The sequence below is a fragment of the Equus asinus genome, chromosome X, assembly GCF_041296235.1.
Source record: "Equus asinus isolate D_3611 breed Donkey chromosome X, EquAss-T2T_v2, whole genome shotgun sequence".
NCBI lineage: Eukaryota > Metazoa > Chordata > Mammalia > Perissodactyla > Equidae > Equus > Equus asinus.
In genome coordinates this window covers 95,060,701-95,075,550 of record NC_091820.1, presented here as the reverse complement: position 1 = coordinate 95,075,550, position 14,850 = coordinate 95,060,701, and the positions used below count along the sequence as shown (strand labels likewise).

The window sequence follows — 14,850 nt, the reverse complement described above, 5'->3', positions numbered from 1 at the left end:
CCAAAAGCCCCCCGGTACACAGCTGTATATTTTTAGTTGTGGGTCCTTCTAGTTGTGGCATGTGGGACGCCACCTCAGCATGGCCTGATGAGTGGTGCCATGTCAGCGCCCAGGACCCGAACCGGCGAAACCCTGGGCCACCGACGTGGCGTGCATGAACTTAACCACTCGGTCACGGGGCCAGCCCCAACAATTCTTACTTCATTTGTTATCATGCAATTCCAATTAACTTTGGAAAATCTGGACATATTGAAGGGGAGATGAGGTGACTTTTAGAAATAATCAAGTTATGGCAAATAAGGTATTTCAGACCCGTACACACATCGTTCCGGTGAGAGTTATAGCCAAGATCTTGTACAATTTAAGCAGTACTACCTGAAGTGGTCAGCAGAGGGAGCAAGAGGAGTTTTTGGTGACTTACTGTTGGTTTTGTTTTTGCTTTCATGAACTTAAAGAAGAGATGAGTAGAAGCCAGGATGAACCTCCTCATGAACTTGAGAACCAGTTTATATTGCGTCTGCCTCCGGTAAGAAACCTTTGCATCTCAGACCAAATATCTTCAGCACATCCGTATTAGTTCTGCTTGGATTCTGTAGCATTTCTGTTTAAGGTAGGCTATAAAAACTGAGAACATTTGTTTCCCAGGAATCGTTTTCTAGTAAGCAGTCCTGTCCTAGTGTGTACTCTTTCAGTGGCATTTCTTTGTGCTGTATATGCCACCTATCATGTGAGTTGATTTCCCGGCAGACAGCTGTGGCAGTGATGGATTCAGTCACTTATCACAGACACTAGCAGCCTGTTCCCTGGAGAGCCAAGATAAGACTCTCCTAAAATCCTTTCTGTCACCGCAAAAGGGGCGGTGAGAGGGATAAGCACTGTCTCCTCAAATTCACCACCAAGCAAGGCTGCGGAAGCTCGTCTCAGCATCGTATGAGGGTCTCTTCCCCGTCGATACCTGTATTCAAGTGTCATTTAGTCTAAGAAAGCTAGATTAAGGATGGGCTTCAGAAGGGTGTTTCTCCAGTTAGGGTTAGTCAATATACCCAGTAAACTGCAGCCAAGCCTTTCCTTAGCAACTGCAGCTAAGGGGCAGCAGTGAGAGGCAGGAATGGAGAGGTAGGAGAAAGCATTATCTATAGCTACTAAAAGAGGACAGTGAGCTTAGAGACAGCCTCATCCTAACTTGACTTACACAGTGCACGGTATCTCAGGCATATGGCGTCACTTCTAACCTTTGGGAGGTTTAAGGTCTCATCTAAGGGGGGACTGTCTCTGACATATCTGTTGTATTAGCTGCCAAGTAGACAATTCATCCTTTTGATTTTTCAATTTACCTCCTTTTTAGGAACATGCTTCTACTGTCAGGAAGCTACTACGTTCCAGAAGTGTCTCCATGAAGGATAAACTGAAAATTGACATATCTCGTAAGTAGTTAATATCCATTCACCGGACGTTGAACAGTAATTTATTAAGGGATTGCTGTGTGCCAGGCGCCATACTAGATACTAAGGATGTGACAAAGAACAGAATATGGTCTCTAAGAGAGACTTAAGTCACTTCCATCTCTTCTTTTTGGAGGAAAGGAAGTAGAGATTATGCAACTTGAGGTAATTATCATAGTGTGTATAAGGAAGAACTTGGGGCTCAACTGTGCGATTCGCATACTGCTGACTGTCTCCTGCATGCCAGCTTTGTGATTTCTGACTGTCCAGGAAATGCCGAATGTACTGCTCTTTGTCTACAAACGTGACATATCTTTCTCTTTTAAATAATATGTATTAGGTTTTTGAAATACAGAGAAATATATAAAGAAGAAAATTAAAAATGACCCATAATTCCACTGTTCAGGTCGCCCTTGTAGACATTTACAAAAAAGGTAATGAAGTTCATGGTTAGAAAATTCAAACAAGACAGAAAAGTTCACAAGGAGACGTGCAGCTCTCCCTCACAGTGCCCCAACCTCAATGCCAAAGATAAGTAGTAATAACCATTTCTCCTCATCTTTCCTTATGGACAAAATTTTTATGCATAATACCAACATTTAAATAATCTTTCTATATTTTAATTTACACAAAAAGGATCATGTCAAACATGGTTCTGCGTCTTTCTCTTTTCACTTCATATTAGAAGATTACACTTGAATCCTCTTGTGTCAAAAGATATTCATATTTGAGACATCTGGGCAAGATTCAGAGTTGTCAGTATATGAATATATGTATATATTCAGTATATGTCTATTGTGTATAATTTTATCTTTGTGAAGCTAACCAGAGATTGTAACTTGAGGCTTATTAGCACCATTCTTGGATCAACCCTTCCCTCACCCAGCCTTTTGAAAACACGCGTGTACAGTGACACAATTGAATGCTTCTAATGGTGTCAAAATGAATGGATTTGAATGAATGGAATTTGCCTTTCAGGATGAGAAGGAAACATTTACTACTGCATCCACGTTTAGTTCACAGCCATCACCAAGAAATTTAGCTACTTTTGATTGAGTGGCATAAACTGGGAAAAAAGAGCCCCATGTACTGTGCCGCCTTTTCTCTGGGAAGTTACTAATTGCGTACACAGTTCTAGCATTATGAAGAAGAGTAGGTTTCACTGAAAGACTAGTCCATCCCACATAAGTCTTCGTTATTCAAACCCTAGGAGGCTTAAGAGTACATTGGGAAGATGTCAACTTTCATCTTTCCTGCTTCTCTTCAGCTGATGGACGTCATGCAGTTGTGGAGGTGGAAGCTGTCTCACTAACTGCTAAGCTGGTTGATTTGCCTTGCGTTATTGGAAGCCTGAAAACTCACGATAAAAACACCTTTTATAAAACAGCAGATATTTCCCAGGTATGGATGAGTTTTCTTAATCTAGTAGCTTTTGCATCCTTCGAGAAATCCCTCTCTCCCTTCTTTTATCTTTCTTTCAGCACTCCTTTCCACTTGGTGAATGGCTGCCTGTCGTTTCTGATTTCCAGCTCAATTGTGCAGGAATACAATATCACGTTCTGGTTTAGCATTTGATTGATAATTTTCCGTTACTTTATTTTATCCAAATAGCTTTTAGAGCCCCCTCTTTGCCGTTTATAGTGACTTTCATTATTTGAAAAATATGAACATCTGGGATCTTCTTCTGAACTTTCTGCTAACGCAGCACGCTGTTAACTCTGGAGGTTCACCTTGGTTCTTATTCGTCATCTCTACTGTTGATTTCTTGTTTCCTTTCTAAGTCAAAATTCTAAGATATATCTGTTTTCAACATATTCCCTCTACAGCGGTAAGCACTCGAGCTAAAAACACTCAGAGTCCATATACAGTGTTGCCGAGACAGAGAGAGAATGAATATGAATGTGTGTAATACTTGATTTTCTGGAAATGCCAAGTAACATGCTCCTTGCTTCTATGCTCCAGGATTTCTGGTGGTAAGAATGCTCATGATTCATTCCTAACTCAAGATTTATGGTCATAGTCAACTTCTTTGTCTGTTAAATGTAGATGCTTGTGTGCACTGCTGATGGTGATTCCCACTCTTCTCCGGAAGAACCAGCTACCTCTACTGATCTTAAAGTAATCGGGAAAGATGAAAGAGAGGGAGAGAAAAAATATGTCTGGAAGCATGGCAGTAAGTCACCAGCCCCTTGCTCATTCCAGCAGACTGCATTTATCTGCTGAATCCTAATTACTAGTGAGCCAGGGACCTGTTACCACACTTAGGTGTTTGGTTCATTAAGCATCCAGACACTCTTAAAAGAATGAGTCATGTCATGAGCCAGTGACTTATAAGATGACCTTTCTCTTTATCAAATTCAGATAGATATGTGGCTACCGTCAGTCATATACGTGTTTCACCATGTTGAATTTATTTTAGTTACTCCACCACTTAAGAATGTCCGAAAGAAAAGATTCCGCAAAACAAAACAAAAGGTTAGTTGCATGCTGTTTCTGTGTCTACTGGGTGGATTGGAAGAGGATTATGGTGGGGGAGACAGTCAGTTGAGGATTAATTTGTTCATTTATATGTTCAATAAGCATTCATTGCAAGCTAAATGTCAGGCACTGTGTGCTAGCCACTGGGAATATACAGTGAACTAAACCAGACTTGATCCTTGAGGTTAGAGGCTGGTCGGTAAGGGTATCTGGATGTGTCGTGAATTTGAAACTTCTGCTAATGCTTTTGGTTTTCAATTGCAAGATCTAGTTTTAAAGTGAACCCATTCAGAACCTGAGAATTGGGAATTGTAGTTATATTCCTCACCTTACCTCAGACTTGTAGAACCTTGGGCAAGCTACAGGAGTACTGTGGCTTGGCTTCTTTTTTAAATTACACTTTTTATTTTGAAATAATTGTAGATTCCCATGTAGTTGTAAGAAATAAAAGAGAGACACCGTGTACCCTTTATCCACTTTTCCCCATTGTAACTTTTTGCAAAACTATAGAACAATATCACAAACAGGAAATTGACATTATTACAATTCACCAATCTTACTCAGATTTTTCCAGTTTTCCTTGTACTCCTGTGTGTGCGTGCCTCTGTTTAGTTCTCTACATTTTTATTCCTCTGTATGTTCCTCTGCACAGCCAAGATTCTAAACAGTTCAAACTTGTCACCATAAGGATCCCTCATTTTGACCGTTTATAGCCACACCACCTCCTTCCCACCCCACACCCCCAGTCTCTAACCCCTGGCAGTCAGTAATATGTTCTCCATCTCCGTAATTTTGTCATCTCAACAATGTCATATAAATGGAATCATGCAATGTCTGACATTTGCGACTGGCTTTTTTTTCATTCAACCAGCATAATTCCCTTAAAAGCCACGCAAGTTTTTGCACGTATGAATAGTTCTTTCTTTTTTTATTGCTGAGTAATATTCCATGGTATGAATGGACCACAGTTTAACTGTTCACCCATTGAAGGACATCTGGGTTATTTCCAGTTTTTGACTATTATAAATAAAGCTGCAAGCAGGTTTTTGTGTGAACGTGTTTTCGTTTCTCTCGGATGAATGCCCAGGAGTGCAGTTGCTGGGTCATGTGGTGTTGCCTGTTTAGTTTTATAAGAAACTACCATACTGTTTTCCAGAGTGGCTGTACCATTTGACTTTCCCACCCGCAATGGATGTGTGATCCAGTTTCTCTGCATCCTCACCAGCGTTGGGTGTTGTCGCTATTTTTTGTTTGAGTCATTCTGATAGCTGTGTAGTTATCTCCTTGTGGTATTAATTTGCATCTCCCTAAGGACTAACGATGTCAAACATCTCCTGTTCTTATTTGCGATCTGTATGTTCACTTCAGTGAAATGTTTGTTCAGGACTTTTGCCCATTTTCTAAATGGATTTTTTTTTAATACTTGAATTTTGATAGTTCTTTGTCTATTCTAAATACTAGTCTTTTGTCAAATATCTGGTTTGCAAATATTTTCTCCCAGTGTGTAGCTTGTCTTTTCATATTCTTCACAGGATCTTTCAAAGAGCAAAAATTTCTTGTTTGATGAGGTCCAATTTCTTGATTTTTCCTTTTAAGGATCTTGCTTTTTGTGTCAAGTCTAAGAAGTCTTTGCCCAGCCCAGATTCTGAAGATTTTCTCCTATTTCTTCTTTCTAAAAGTTTTATATTTTACATTTAAGCCTGCAGTCCATTTTTGAATTAATTTTTGTAAAAGATGTGAAGTTTCCTTTTTTTTTGCCTTTGCATGTCCAGTACTCCAGCAGCATTTGTAAAAAAGGCTATCCTTCTTCCATTGTATTACTTTTGCACCTTTGTCAAAAATCAGTTGGGCATATTCGTGTGAGTCTTTTTCTGGGTTCTCTGTTCTTTTCCATCAGTCTATGTGTTGATCCCTCCACCAGTATCACAGCGTAGCTATATAATATGTCTTGAAATCAGAAAGACTGTTGTCAATTTATTTTCCTTTGTCAAGATTGTTTTAACCGATTTACAGCTTGTACCTTTCCATATAAGTTTTAGAATAGTTTGTCTATATCTATAGAAAACGTTGTTGGAATTTTGATGGGAATGGCATTAAACTTCTAGATCAGTTTGGGGAGAATTGACAGCTTTATTGTGTTGAGTCTTTCAATCTCTGGACACGAATGCCCTGGCTTTTATACTGTCAGTCAGCAATATTCGTGAGTGCCTACTAAATGTAAAACTAAGTTAATAATACTTTTAGAACTCTAGCTTTAGTGAAGTAGAACTATCGTAATGTAACTTCATTGTTTATTGTATTTTATTTCATAGCTCACGGATGTTGAAGAAATCAACCTTACTGAGGTAGAGTAATCATAATATAACTTTACCGTTTACCCTTAGTGTGTTTTATTTCATAGCTCATTAATTTCAGAGAAATCATAAAGGTTACTTCCAAGCCTACCTTCTCACCTCTAACCCTCACTCCCATAGGCATACACTGAATTTGATTCACTGAAAAATGAATTCCTTCTTTACTGTTTGATAACTCCTAGAGGAAAAGATACAGTTTGGCCAATGACCCTGTGTATTCTAATCTGCTTTTTTGTCTGATAGTTATTTAAAAAGCCATTTCTTGCAAGCTGGAGTTCACTTTTACCAGCAGTTGTTTGCAATTGCTTATTCCCCCTCAAAGTTCTAATTTCTATTTGTGGCATGACGAATTGGTTGCTGTGGAGATGATTGTCTAAAACTGGATTTAAGGGAGAACATGTAACTAAGACCCAGTTTTTAAAGGAAAATCCTTAATAATAAAGATGTGGGGAAGTGACGTCCGGGCATTTGGACTTTTAAACCAAATTGTTTCTAAGTAACAAATAAGGAATTATAATTCTTTGCCACTGTGGGTCAGGGCGAATAATTAATAACTGAGACCTAAAGGTTGTGCCTCTGAGAGAGGTCTTTAACCTAGAGTTGCAAATTGAAAAGATTAAATGTCTCAAGTAATTTGGGAAAAAAAATAAGCTTACTGTACAAAAATCTAGACCCAGGTCAAAAATTCCTCCATAAACAGTATTACTTACAGTAGAAATTTGGTTGGATGGATATTAAAGAGGCCTAATTATTTGAATTCATTTGTATGCAGGATAAAGACATTACTGCAAAACCCGGGGAGTTAAATGATGTTACTGGTAGTCCCTTCTCTCCCGCTCCGGTGCAGTACATTGAGTCTCCTGATGTGGAAAAGGAAGTGAAAAAACTGCTGTGTTCTGATGCCGAAGCCATCAGTGCCCGTATCCTTTTATACTAAGTGTTTTCTGTGTCATCCCTCCCACCCCATATGCACTTCCTGGCAAGTCCTCGCTTCTGGTATTTGTGTGCCAATTTTGATGTGCAGAACTTCAGATTTTTGGAACTGTTACTTTCTAGCTAGGAACAGTAAATTCAGGGACTAGAAATTTATTTACTTGTGTAATTCAATATAAGGCACTTCTCCATACTAGGAATCCGGATCCAAATGGCCTGAAGTGGGCTAAATTAAATAGCGCTTTCAGCCAGAGACCCTCTTGCCTTTCAACTGTGCCTTCTCCTTTCTTTCTGCTTTTTCCTTGACTGCCCCTGTTTTCAGGATGGGAAGTCATTGGTGAAGATGGAACCAAGGAAATAGATAGTCAAGGCTTCATCCCTGTCTTTGAGACATCCCCAGGAATAAGTGGCTATAAGCAGGGTGGTGTCTCATCAGGTAACTTAATAAAGGCCAAGCAGCAGCTTCAGAAAGGGCAGGTGTTGGCTGTGTGTCAGACCATTCTCCCTAGACTCCCCGGCCAATCACAGGAAAGGGATTCCTTTGCCCTTCTTTTCTCTTAGTGGTCCCTCAGTGCTTTAGGGGTTTCAGATTGGTGTTCTAATCTCTCCTCCATCCCTGGTATTATAGATTTCCATGGGCCCTTAGATTCTCTAAATGTCTTGATCATTGAATACATGAATGAACGTTAGTGTTTCGCATTTCCTGTACTTGTTTTGTGAAGGGGATAATCTTCCTGTGAGAAAATTGTTTATAAAATTCATTGGTTACCCAGTGAATTTGAGGGGGAGGGAGTATAATTGCAGCTAGAGTGAGTCATTGGAAAAGCTTCAGATAGTTCTAACTTCCTCTTGCTTAAAACCAATAGAATGTGATACACTTCGGGAGATGTTCAGTGATTCCAGCAGTGACAGTGATGATGAAGAGGAGGATGATGAGGATGAAGATGAGGAAGATGATTATGAAGAGGCTCTGGAAAGGGAGCTACAGGCCAAGTTAATTGAATCTGACCAGTATGAGGCCAAGGAAGGAGCCAGTTCAATAAGTAAGTTAGAGGAAAAACCAAAGGGTTGGGACAGAGTGAGTGGCAGTGCTCAAGACTGACTCTAAACACGTGTGAGATGCAAGGCGAAGTTTGAGAAACTGTTGTTCAGATGTGTAATGGAGTTTTAGTTGATTTGGATCTCAGTCAACTAGTTTAGGCTGTGTTTAGATACATAAAGTTTCTGTCTGTCTCTATTAGCCGTGGAAATTCAGAAGGAGATTTACTACATGGAGAAAAAGCTCCGAGAGATTCAGTACAGAGCGGAAAGACAGAAGAATCTCATCATGAAATTGGAAAACCTGATGCTCAAGGTAAATTCTTGTTAGCTGGTATAATCCCATTTTTGTGTTTCCGTTCCTGTCGTCTCTGCAGCATTCTTGTTCATTCATGAACCTAAACAACCTCTTAGAAACCCTGAATAAAAGATAACCCTATTTCTTTTTATCTGGCTAATTTTGATCATCTTATGATAAGCATTTTTGTGAAGGGACCAGGAGACTTGAGGTAATCACCAATATTGAGCATTTACTTATGTGAAAGGTGCATAAAGAGCTGAGCATTTTACATGTATCATCTCATTCCATCCTCGCATCTCTGAAATAGAGGTACTGTCGTCATTCCCATTTTATAGATAAGGAATTGAAATTCAGAGAGGTTAAGTAACTTGCCAAGGACCACAGGAAGTGGTAGGGCATAGATTGAACCTTGTTGCGTGTACCAAAATGTATTCATTGCAGTGAAAGAGAATTAACTAAAGTCATTTTAAATTTTATGATGGATGGTTGAACAAGAATAAGTAGCTTTATTTTTATTAATACACATTTCATTAATACACATTTCAACAAAAGGAAAATACATGTTATGATATATTTGGTTCCCTTTTTCTAGTGAGGGAAATTTCTGAAGCATCTGGAGAATTCCTTGCCGGATATAATTTTCTGTAGAGCTGTAGTCATCAAGAAGGAGCAACTTGACACAGAACTATACCTATTCAAAGTGTCGTCCTTAGAGTAACCAAGTGAGATGAGATGTGGATACACTTTGAAAGATACATACATATGATTGTTGCTTGCAGTACTAGGTGGGAATAGTAATATTCTGCCCTAATGCAGGCAAATGAAGGTGTCAACACCAAATTCTAAGCCAGTTTATTTAATTGTTCAACACAGTCAAAGGGTTTGTGCTAAACTAGAGAAAGGTAACACGAAGGCATTTCAACTGTTTATTTTAGGGCAATAAAAAAATGCTGTGTAGGGTGTATAAAATCAAATCGAATGGCCCTCTAGTTAGGTGGTGCAGTTTTTATACTCTAAATCCTTTAAAAAGAGTGCTCTTGTTACAACTGACAGTTTTCTTACTTATCAAATTATTTGCCAAACTCTCTCTCTCTTGTCTTCCTTTGAGACTCAGCATTCATCATTTATACAATTTGTTTTCCAGAGTCATTTACAGTCTGCACTGGAGCGGCTTAAGATAGAGGAAAAACAAAAAAGTGAGCAGGTGAGAAGTGTGTTTTCAAATCAACAGAAAACATTTGCTGCAGGGAATTCCGCCCACCCTACTGTCAGTCTCCTTTCTGGCTGTTTCTTTCACGGGAATAATAGTGACCAAATCTTCTGAATGAGGGTAGCAGATTGAAACAAGGTCTTTGTGCAAATTCACTCAGATACTGAATGCCTGTTAAGTAAAAAGCACCGGATGTAATAGCGTGTTGTTGAATAAGACAGACATAATAACTGTCCTCGTGGGGCGAACAGTCTAGTAGGGAAGAGTGACAGGAAACAAATGACCATACAAATAGAAAGGTGCATATCATGAAGAAGTGCTGTGAAGGAAAAAAAGTCAGTGGCGCTATTTGAATAAAGAGAGTCCTGAATTAAATTGAGGGGATCGTAATGGCCCTCTCTGAGGAAGTGGTAATTAAGCTGAGACCTGAAGTATCCTTGACTTCAGGCCAAGAGTGGGTGAAGAGCCTCCTGGGTGGAGCATATGCCAAGGCCCACTTGGGAAAGCACTTGCCGTCTTTGAGGACCTCTGCGGTCCTCTGAGGAAGAGAATGACTTAACATAAGGTTGGAGAAGTAGGCGGAAGCTGTATTGTGTGGTCCCTTGCAGGCCATGAGAAGGAGGGTGGGTTTTAGTCTTCAATGCAATGGGAAGCCCTTGAAGACTTAAGCAGGAGAGTCACATTTATTAAACTTTTTCAAGATCACCTTGATTATTATCTGGAGAATGGATTAGAGGAGGGCAGGACTACAAGCAGGGGGGCTGTCAGGTAGTCTAATAAGAGATGATGGTCACTTGGGCTAAGGTGGCGGCAATGGATATGGAAAGAATATGTATATTTTTAACTGCAATAAAAGTGTTTAATAACAGCTTTATTGAGGTATAATTAACATACCGTAAAATTCACCCATTTAAATTGTACAATTCAGTGGCTTTTAGTATATTCACAGAATTGTGCAACCATCATCACAATCAATTTTAGAACATTTGCATCACCCCCCAAAAAACCTGTACCCATTAGCAGTCACTCCCCCTTTCTTCTGAATTCCTCTCACCCCCTCAGCCCTAGGCACCCACTCATCTACTTTCTACCAGCCTACTTTGCTTTCTCTGGTGATTTCATATAAAAGGAAACGTGGATGGTCTTTTGTGTCTGGCTTCTTTCGCTTAGCAAACGTTTGCAAGATTAATCCATATTGTGGCATGTATCAGTACTTTATTCCACTTTATGGCTGAATAATACTTCATTGTGTGGATATCCCATATTTTGCTTATCCATTCATTGTAGGATATTTGGATTGTTTCCACTTTTTGGCTATAATGAATTATGCTGCTGCGAACATTCATATATGAGAGAATGTGTTTTAAAGGTAGAATTGATGGGACTTGGGTCAGTCACTGGGTGTTGAAGAAGGAAGCGTTAAGGAAGTATGCCAGATTTCTAACTTGAATGACTGTATTGATAGCCACAAGAGAGTGAGCAGAGTGAAAAGAGAAGAGGGCAGTGTAGGATAAGTGAGGGTCAAGTAGCTGTGTAGAAAATGTCTGCTGACTCCAGCCCTGTACTGTTGAGAGCAACAATTTAAAAGAGACTGGAGGTCATGTTATGAGGATGGGGTTAGCATGGGGCTCTTAAGGTAGAGATGCCATCCCCTGTCTCCAGCCCCATCCCAACAAGGTCTGGGGATTTCTTATGTTCTGTACCTTCCTTCCCCTCAGCAAATCAGTTATCCAAGTACCGCTTATAGACAATCATGGGAACAGCTAATACCAAGATTACTTTAGCACCCACTAAACATCTTTGTTTTCATCCATGGAAGTAGTTAGTATTTTTTGTTGTTAGTGCTGTCCAGTTGATTGCGACTCCTAGTGATCCTGTGTGTAGCAGAGCAGAACCCTGCCTGGTCTTTTTGCGCCATCCTCTCACCTTCTAGCACCGTATCAGACAATGATCCACTGCTATTCATAGAGTTTTCATAGCCAATTTTTCGGGAAGCGGGTTGCTGGGTCCTTCTTCCTAGTCTTTCTTAGTCTGGAAGCTCTGCTGAAACCTGTCCACCATGAGTGACCCTTCTGGTATTTGAAATACTGTTGACATAGCTTTCAGCATCACAGCAACACGCACCTGCCACAGTATGACAACCAACAGCTGGGTGGTGTGGTTCCCCGACCAGAAACCAAACCTGGCACCATGGGAGTGAGAGTGCCAAATCTTAACCACTAGACCACCAGGGCTGGCTAGTTAGTATTGGGGAGTGCTATTTTCAACATAGAAATATATGTGTAAAGTTTACTCACTTAGAGCCCTTTATATTAGCTCCTTTATTCAGTGTAGATTTCTTGAGTGCCTACTTTAAGCTAGGTTCTGCAGGGAACAATAAATGCTTGCAACACAGTCTGCCTCCAGTTGGAGAGAGATCCATGAGAGGGATAAGAAATTAAGAGAATGAGAGCTCACTTTTGTCCATGGAGATTAGGGAAGACTTCATGGAGAGATGGTGTTTGACTGGGCCTTAAAAGGTGGATAGGGTTTTAATAAGGCGATAGGGAAAGGAGGGCATTCTGTATAGAAAGTAGCATGCACAATGGCGCAGAAGTGGTGATGCCAGGGTAAAGAGTTTAGATTTTTGGTGTAGGTCATAATGGGCCATCAAAGCTTTTTCGCTGGGCAGTAACTCGGGAACATTTCTTTGCCAGCAGCAAATAGGAGAAATTGGAGTGGGAGAGACTAGAGGAAGATGCAAGTGATAGAAGGAATCAGAGCTTAACTACTGATTGGATTTACAGGGCAAAAAAAGGGAACAAAGAGGAGTCCAAAGCCTGGTTCACTGGAAAATGGTGTGCCACTAACAGAAATGAAGACGACAGGAAGAGGATTACTGGGGGTGGAGGATGGAGAAGATGACGTGTTGAGTGGGAAGCATGTTGAGTTGGAAGCGCTTTTGAAAATGGAAGACTGGAGAGTGGCTCACGCTTAGAAGTGATCATTGAAGCTGTGGGGCTAGATGAGTTAGCCAGGTTGACTGTTTAGCAAGAAGTCTGAACCTAGGGAAAAATTTCCCTTTAGTGGGTGGTGGGAAGAAAAAGAGCCCACATAGGAAAAAGAACTGAGACAGTCAGTGGTTGTCATCATGGTCAGCATCTGAGTGAAAAGAGCCTTTAAATTACCGTAGTTGGCAATGAGAGCAATTCAGTAGGTGACGGCAGCGTAGAATCATTTTCTAATGCTCCATTCCTTTCATTTCACAGAAGGAAAATCCAAACTGGTATGGAGTGACCATATTTGAATAATAGTCAAAAACAATCTTTTCCCAGAAACAGTATACCTCTCTGAATGTTATTGGTCACTTTGTCATTTCAAGTAAAAAAAAAAAATCCTACACCACAAAAGGTTCAGGGCTTCTGACTTAGAAAGCATCAGGATAAGTCGAACATCATCAGGCTCCTAATTGGTCAGGACTCTGACCTGGTTTCCGGGTGTCTCAACATGGCAAGAAGCAGCAACTAAGATGCAGTTTAAGATCCAGTGTGCAGAGGCTATCCCGATGGCTTTATCTTCTAACTCTTACAATATGGCTACAGTGATCCCATTTCCTTTGTCCCTACAGTGAGCTGTGACTTCTGCCCACTCTTCCCCAGAGGTACAGTTTCTTAACAGCAAGCATATTCCATTTTTTAAGCATATTCAATTTTAAAGGCTTCCTTTTATAAGTTTGGCATAATAAAGGACAGCATCCTGGCTGCAGCCTCGTGGGTGCGCTCTTGACTGCAGCCCTGTTCTTTGGAACATTGCAAGACTAAGAGAATCTAGTAAATGCAAAATTACAGTAGTTCTTTTTCATTCATGTAAGTAAATTCTGGATCAAGTAATGGGACTTAAGATTTCAGATGGATTTTTCATGTTGTTGCTGCCTCTGTCTATAGCTTATTTCCCTGCGGGAGCAATTGAAATATCTTCTGGAGAAGTGAGGAGACCCTTCAGCCTGGGGCAGAAACCTTGGATTCACCATCCAGACTGAAGACTGGATGAAACTGTGCACGTTTCTGTTCCCTTTATTGCCTCACGTTGGATCATTTGTATCTGTTTCTCTGAACCTTTTCTTGCTAGTTATATTTGAAGTTTGTGCTCCTGTAGAAAGCGACAGATATAAAAAAGTAGTAGGCCTAAAGATCCAACTTAACTATGAGATTTTGCTTCTCTTCATTAATTTGAGAATTACTTACATTGTTTCTGGTCTATGGTGTCATCAGATGATTCAGCCATGTTTGCCAAAGGCAGACAGTCTAGCCTAAAGGCCGTACAGCTGTTTTGCATATGTTTTAGCTTTTCTTTCTTCTGTTTTAAATATTTCTTAAAACATAGAACAAATCAACTCACTTGTACCAAGGGCCAGGCCCTGCCACAGTGAATTTAAGTGCCTACCTCACAGCAGGCAATACTAAGCTGTGTCCTCTGCTCAGGTCATGGGGCCGCTTTCCTGCTCAGGGATGATTTCTTGCTGCTGCCATCTTTGCTCTGTTATGTCTTTAGGACTGTGTCTGGTTGTTACTTGTCTGCTAAGGGAATAGTCAGATGAGCAGAGATGAAATTCCGAGCTGCTACCTTTATTCTGAGCCTCTTCATCCTAGCCCCTCTCAGAGAAGGTTAGGAAAAACCAGATGCCTGCGATGCCTGTGAAGACTTCACCTTGAAGACCCTGGGTGGGTTTGTTTTTTCCAGCTGTATTTTTAAGGTTTTATAGTCTGTATTCTTTAAGCAATAAATAAATTTTTCATTTTAAATGGATTACTGTCACCTTATTAAAGCGCTCCCATGATGCGTACACTCATCCAAAAGAAAACTGGAGAGACAAGCAATAAACTATGATTAGGAAATGACAGAAGGTGCTGTCAGTACTGGGGCATCCTTCTAAAGAGCTCTTAGGATAACTCCTAAGGAACTAAGCAAATCATCTCATATTAACCATATAGCATTGGGATTTTGAGAGAGGGTATAGAGAAATGAGGCCAGCCCTGGTGGTCTGCTGGTTAAGATTCGATGCTCTCACCGCCATGGCCCGGGTTCATTTCCCGGTCAGGGAAACACACCACGCAT

At 40.4% G+C, this 14,850-nt stretch overlaps 1 protein-coding gene across 2 annotated transcripts; it reads left to right on the top strand.

Annotated features, from left to right (window-relative positions):
• The first annotated feature begins 449 nt into the window (after positions 1-449).
• On the top strand, positions 450-14,540 carry TAF7L (TATA-box binding protein associated factor 7 like). 2 transcript variants are annotated; one of them, XM_044763893.2, is made up of 12 exons: positions 450-526; positions 1,346-1,424; positions 2,710-2,843; positions 3,489-3,615; positions 3,862-3,917; positions 6,233-6,265; positions 7,047-7,194; positions 7,530-7,643; positions 8,074-8,250; positions 8,449-8,561; positions 9,691-9,750; positions 13,680-14,540. In XM_044763893.2, the coding sequence occupies exons 1-12, from the start codon at positions 461-463 to the stop codon at positions 13,722-13,724; spliced, it is 1,152 nt and encodes a 383-aa protein (XP_044619828.2). In that variant the 5' UTR covers positions 450-460; the 3' UTR covers positions 13,725-14,540. The 2 variants fall into 2 exon arrangements, with proteins under 2 accessions (XP_044619828.2, XP_070358673.1); XM_070502572.1 differs by lacking the exon at positions 13,680-14,540 and having other exon boundaries at positions 456-526; positions 9,691-10,006.
• Positions 14,541-14,850: the final 310 nt, after the last annotated feature.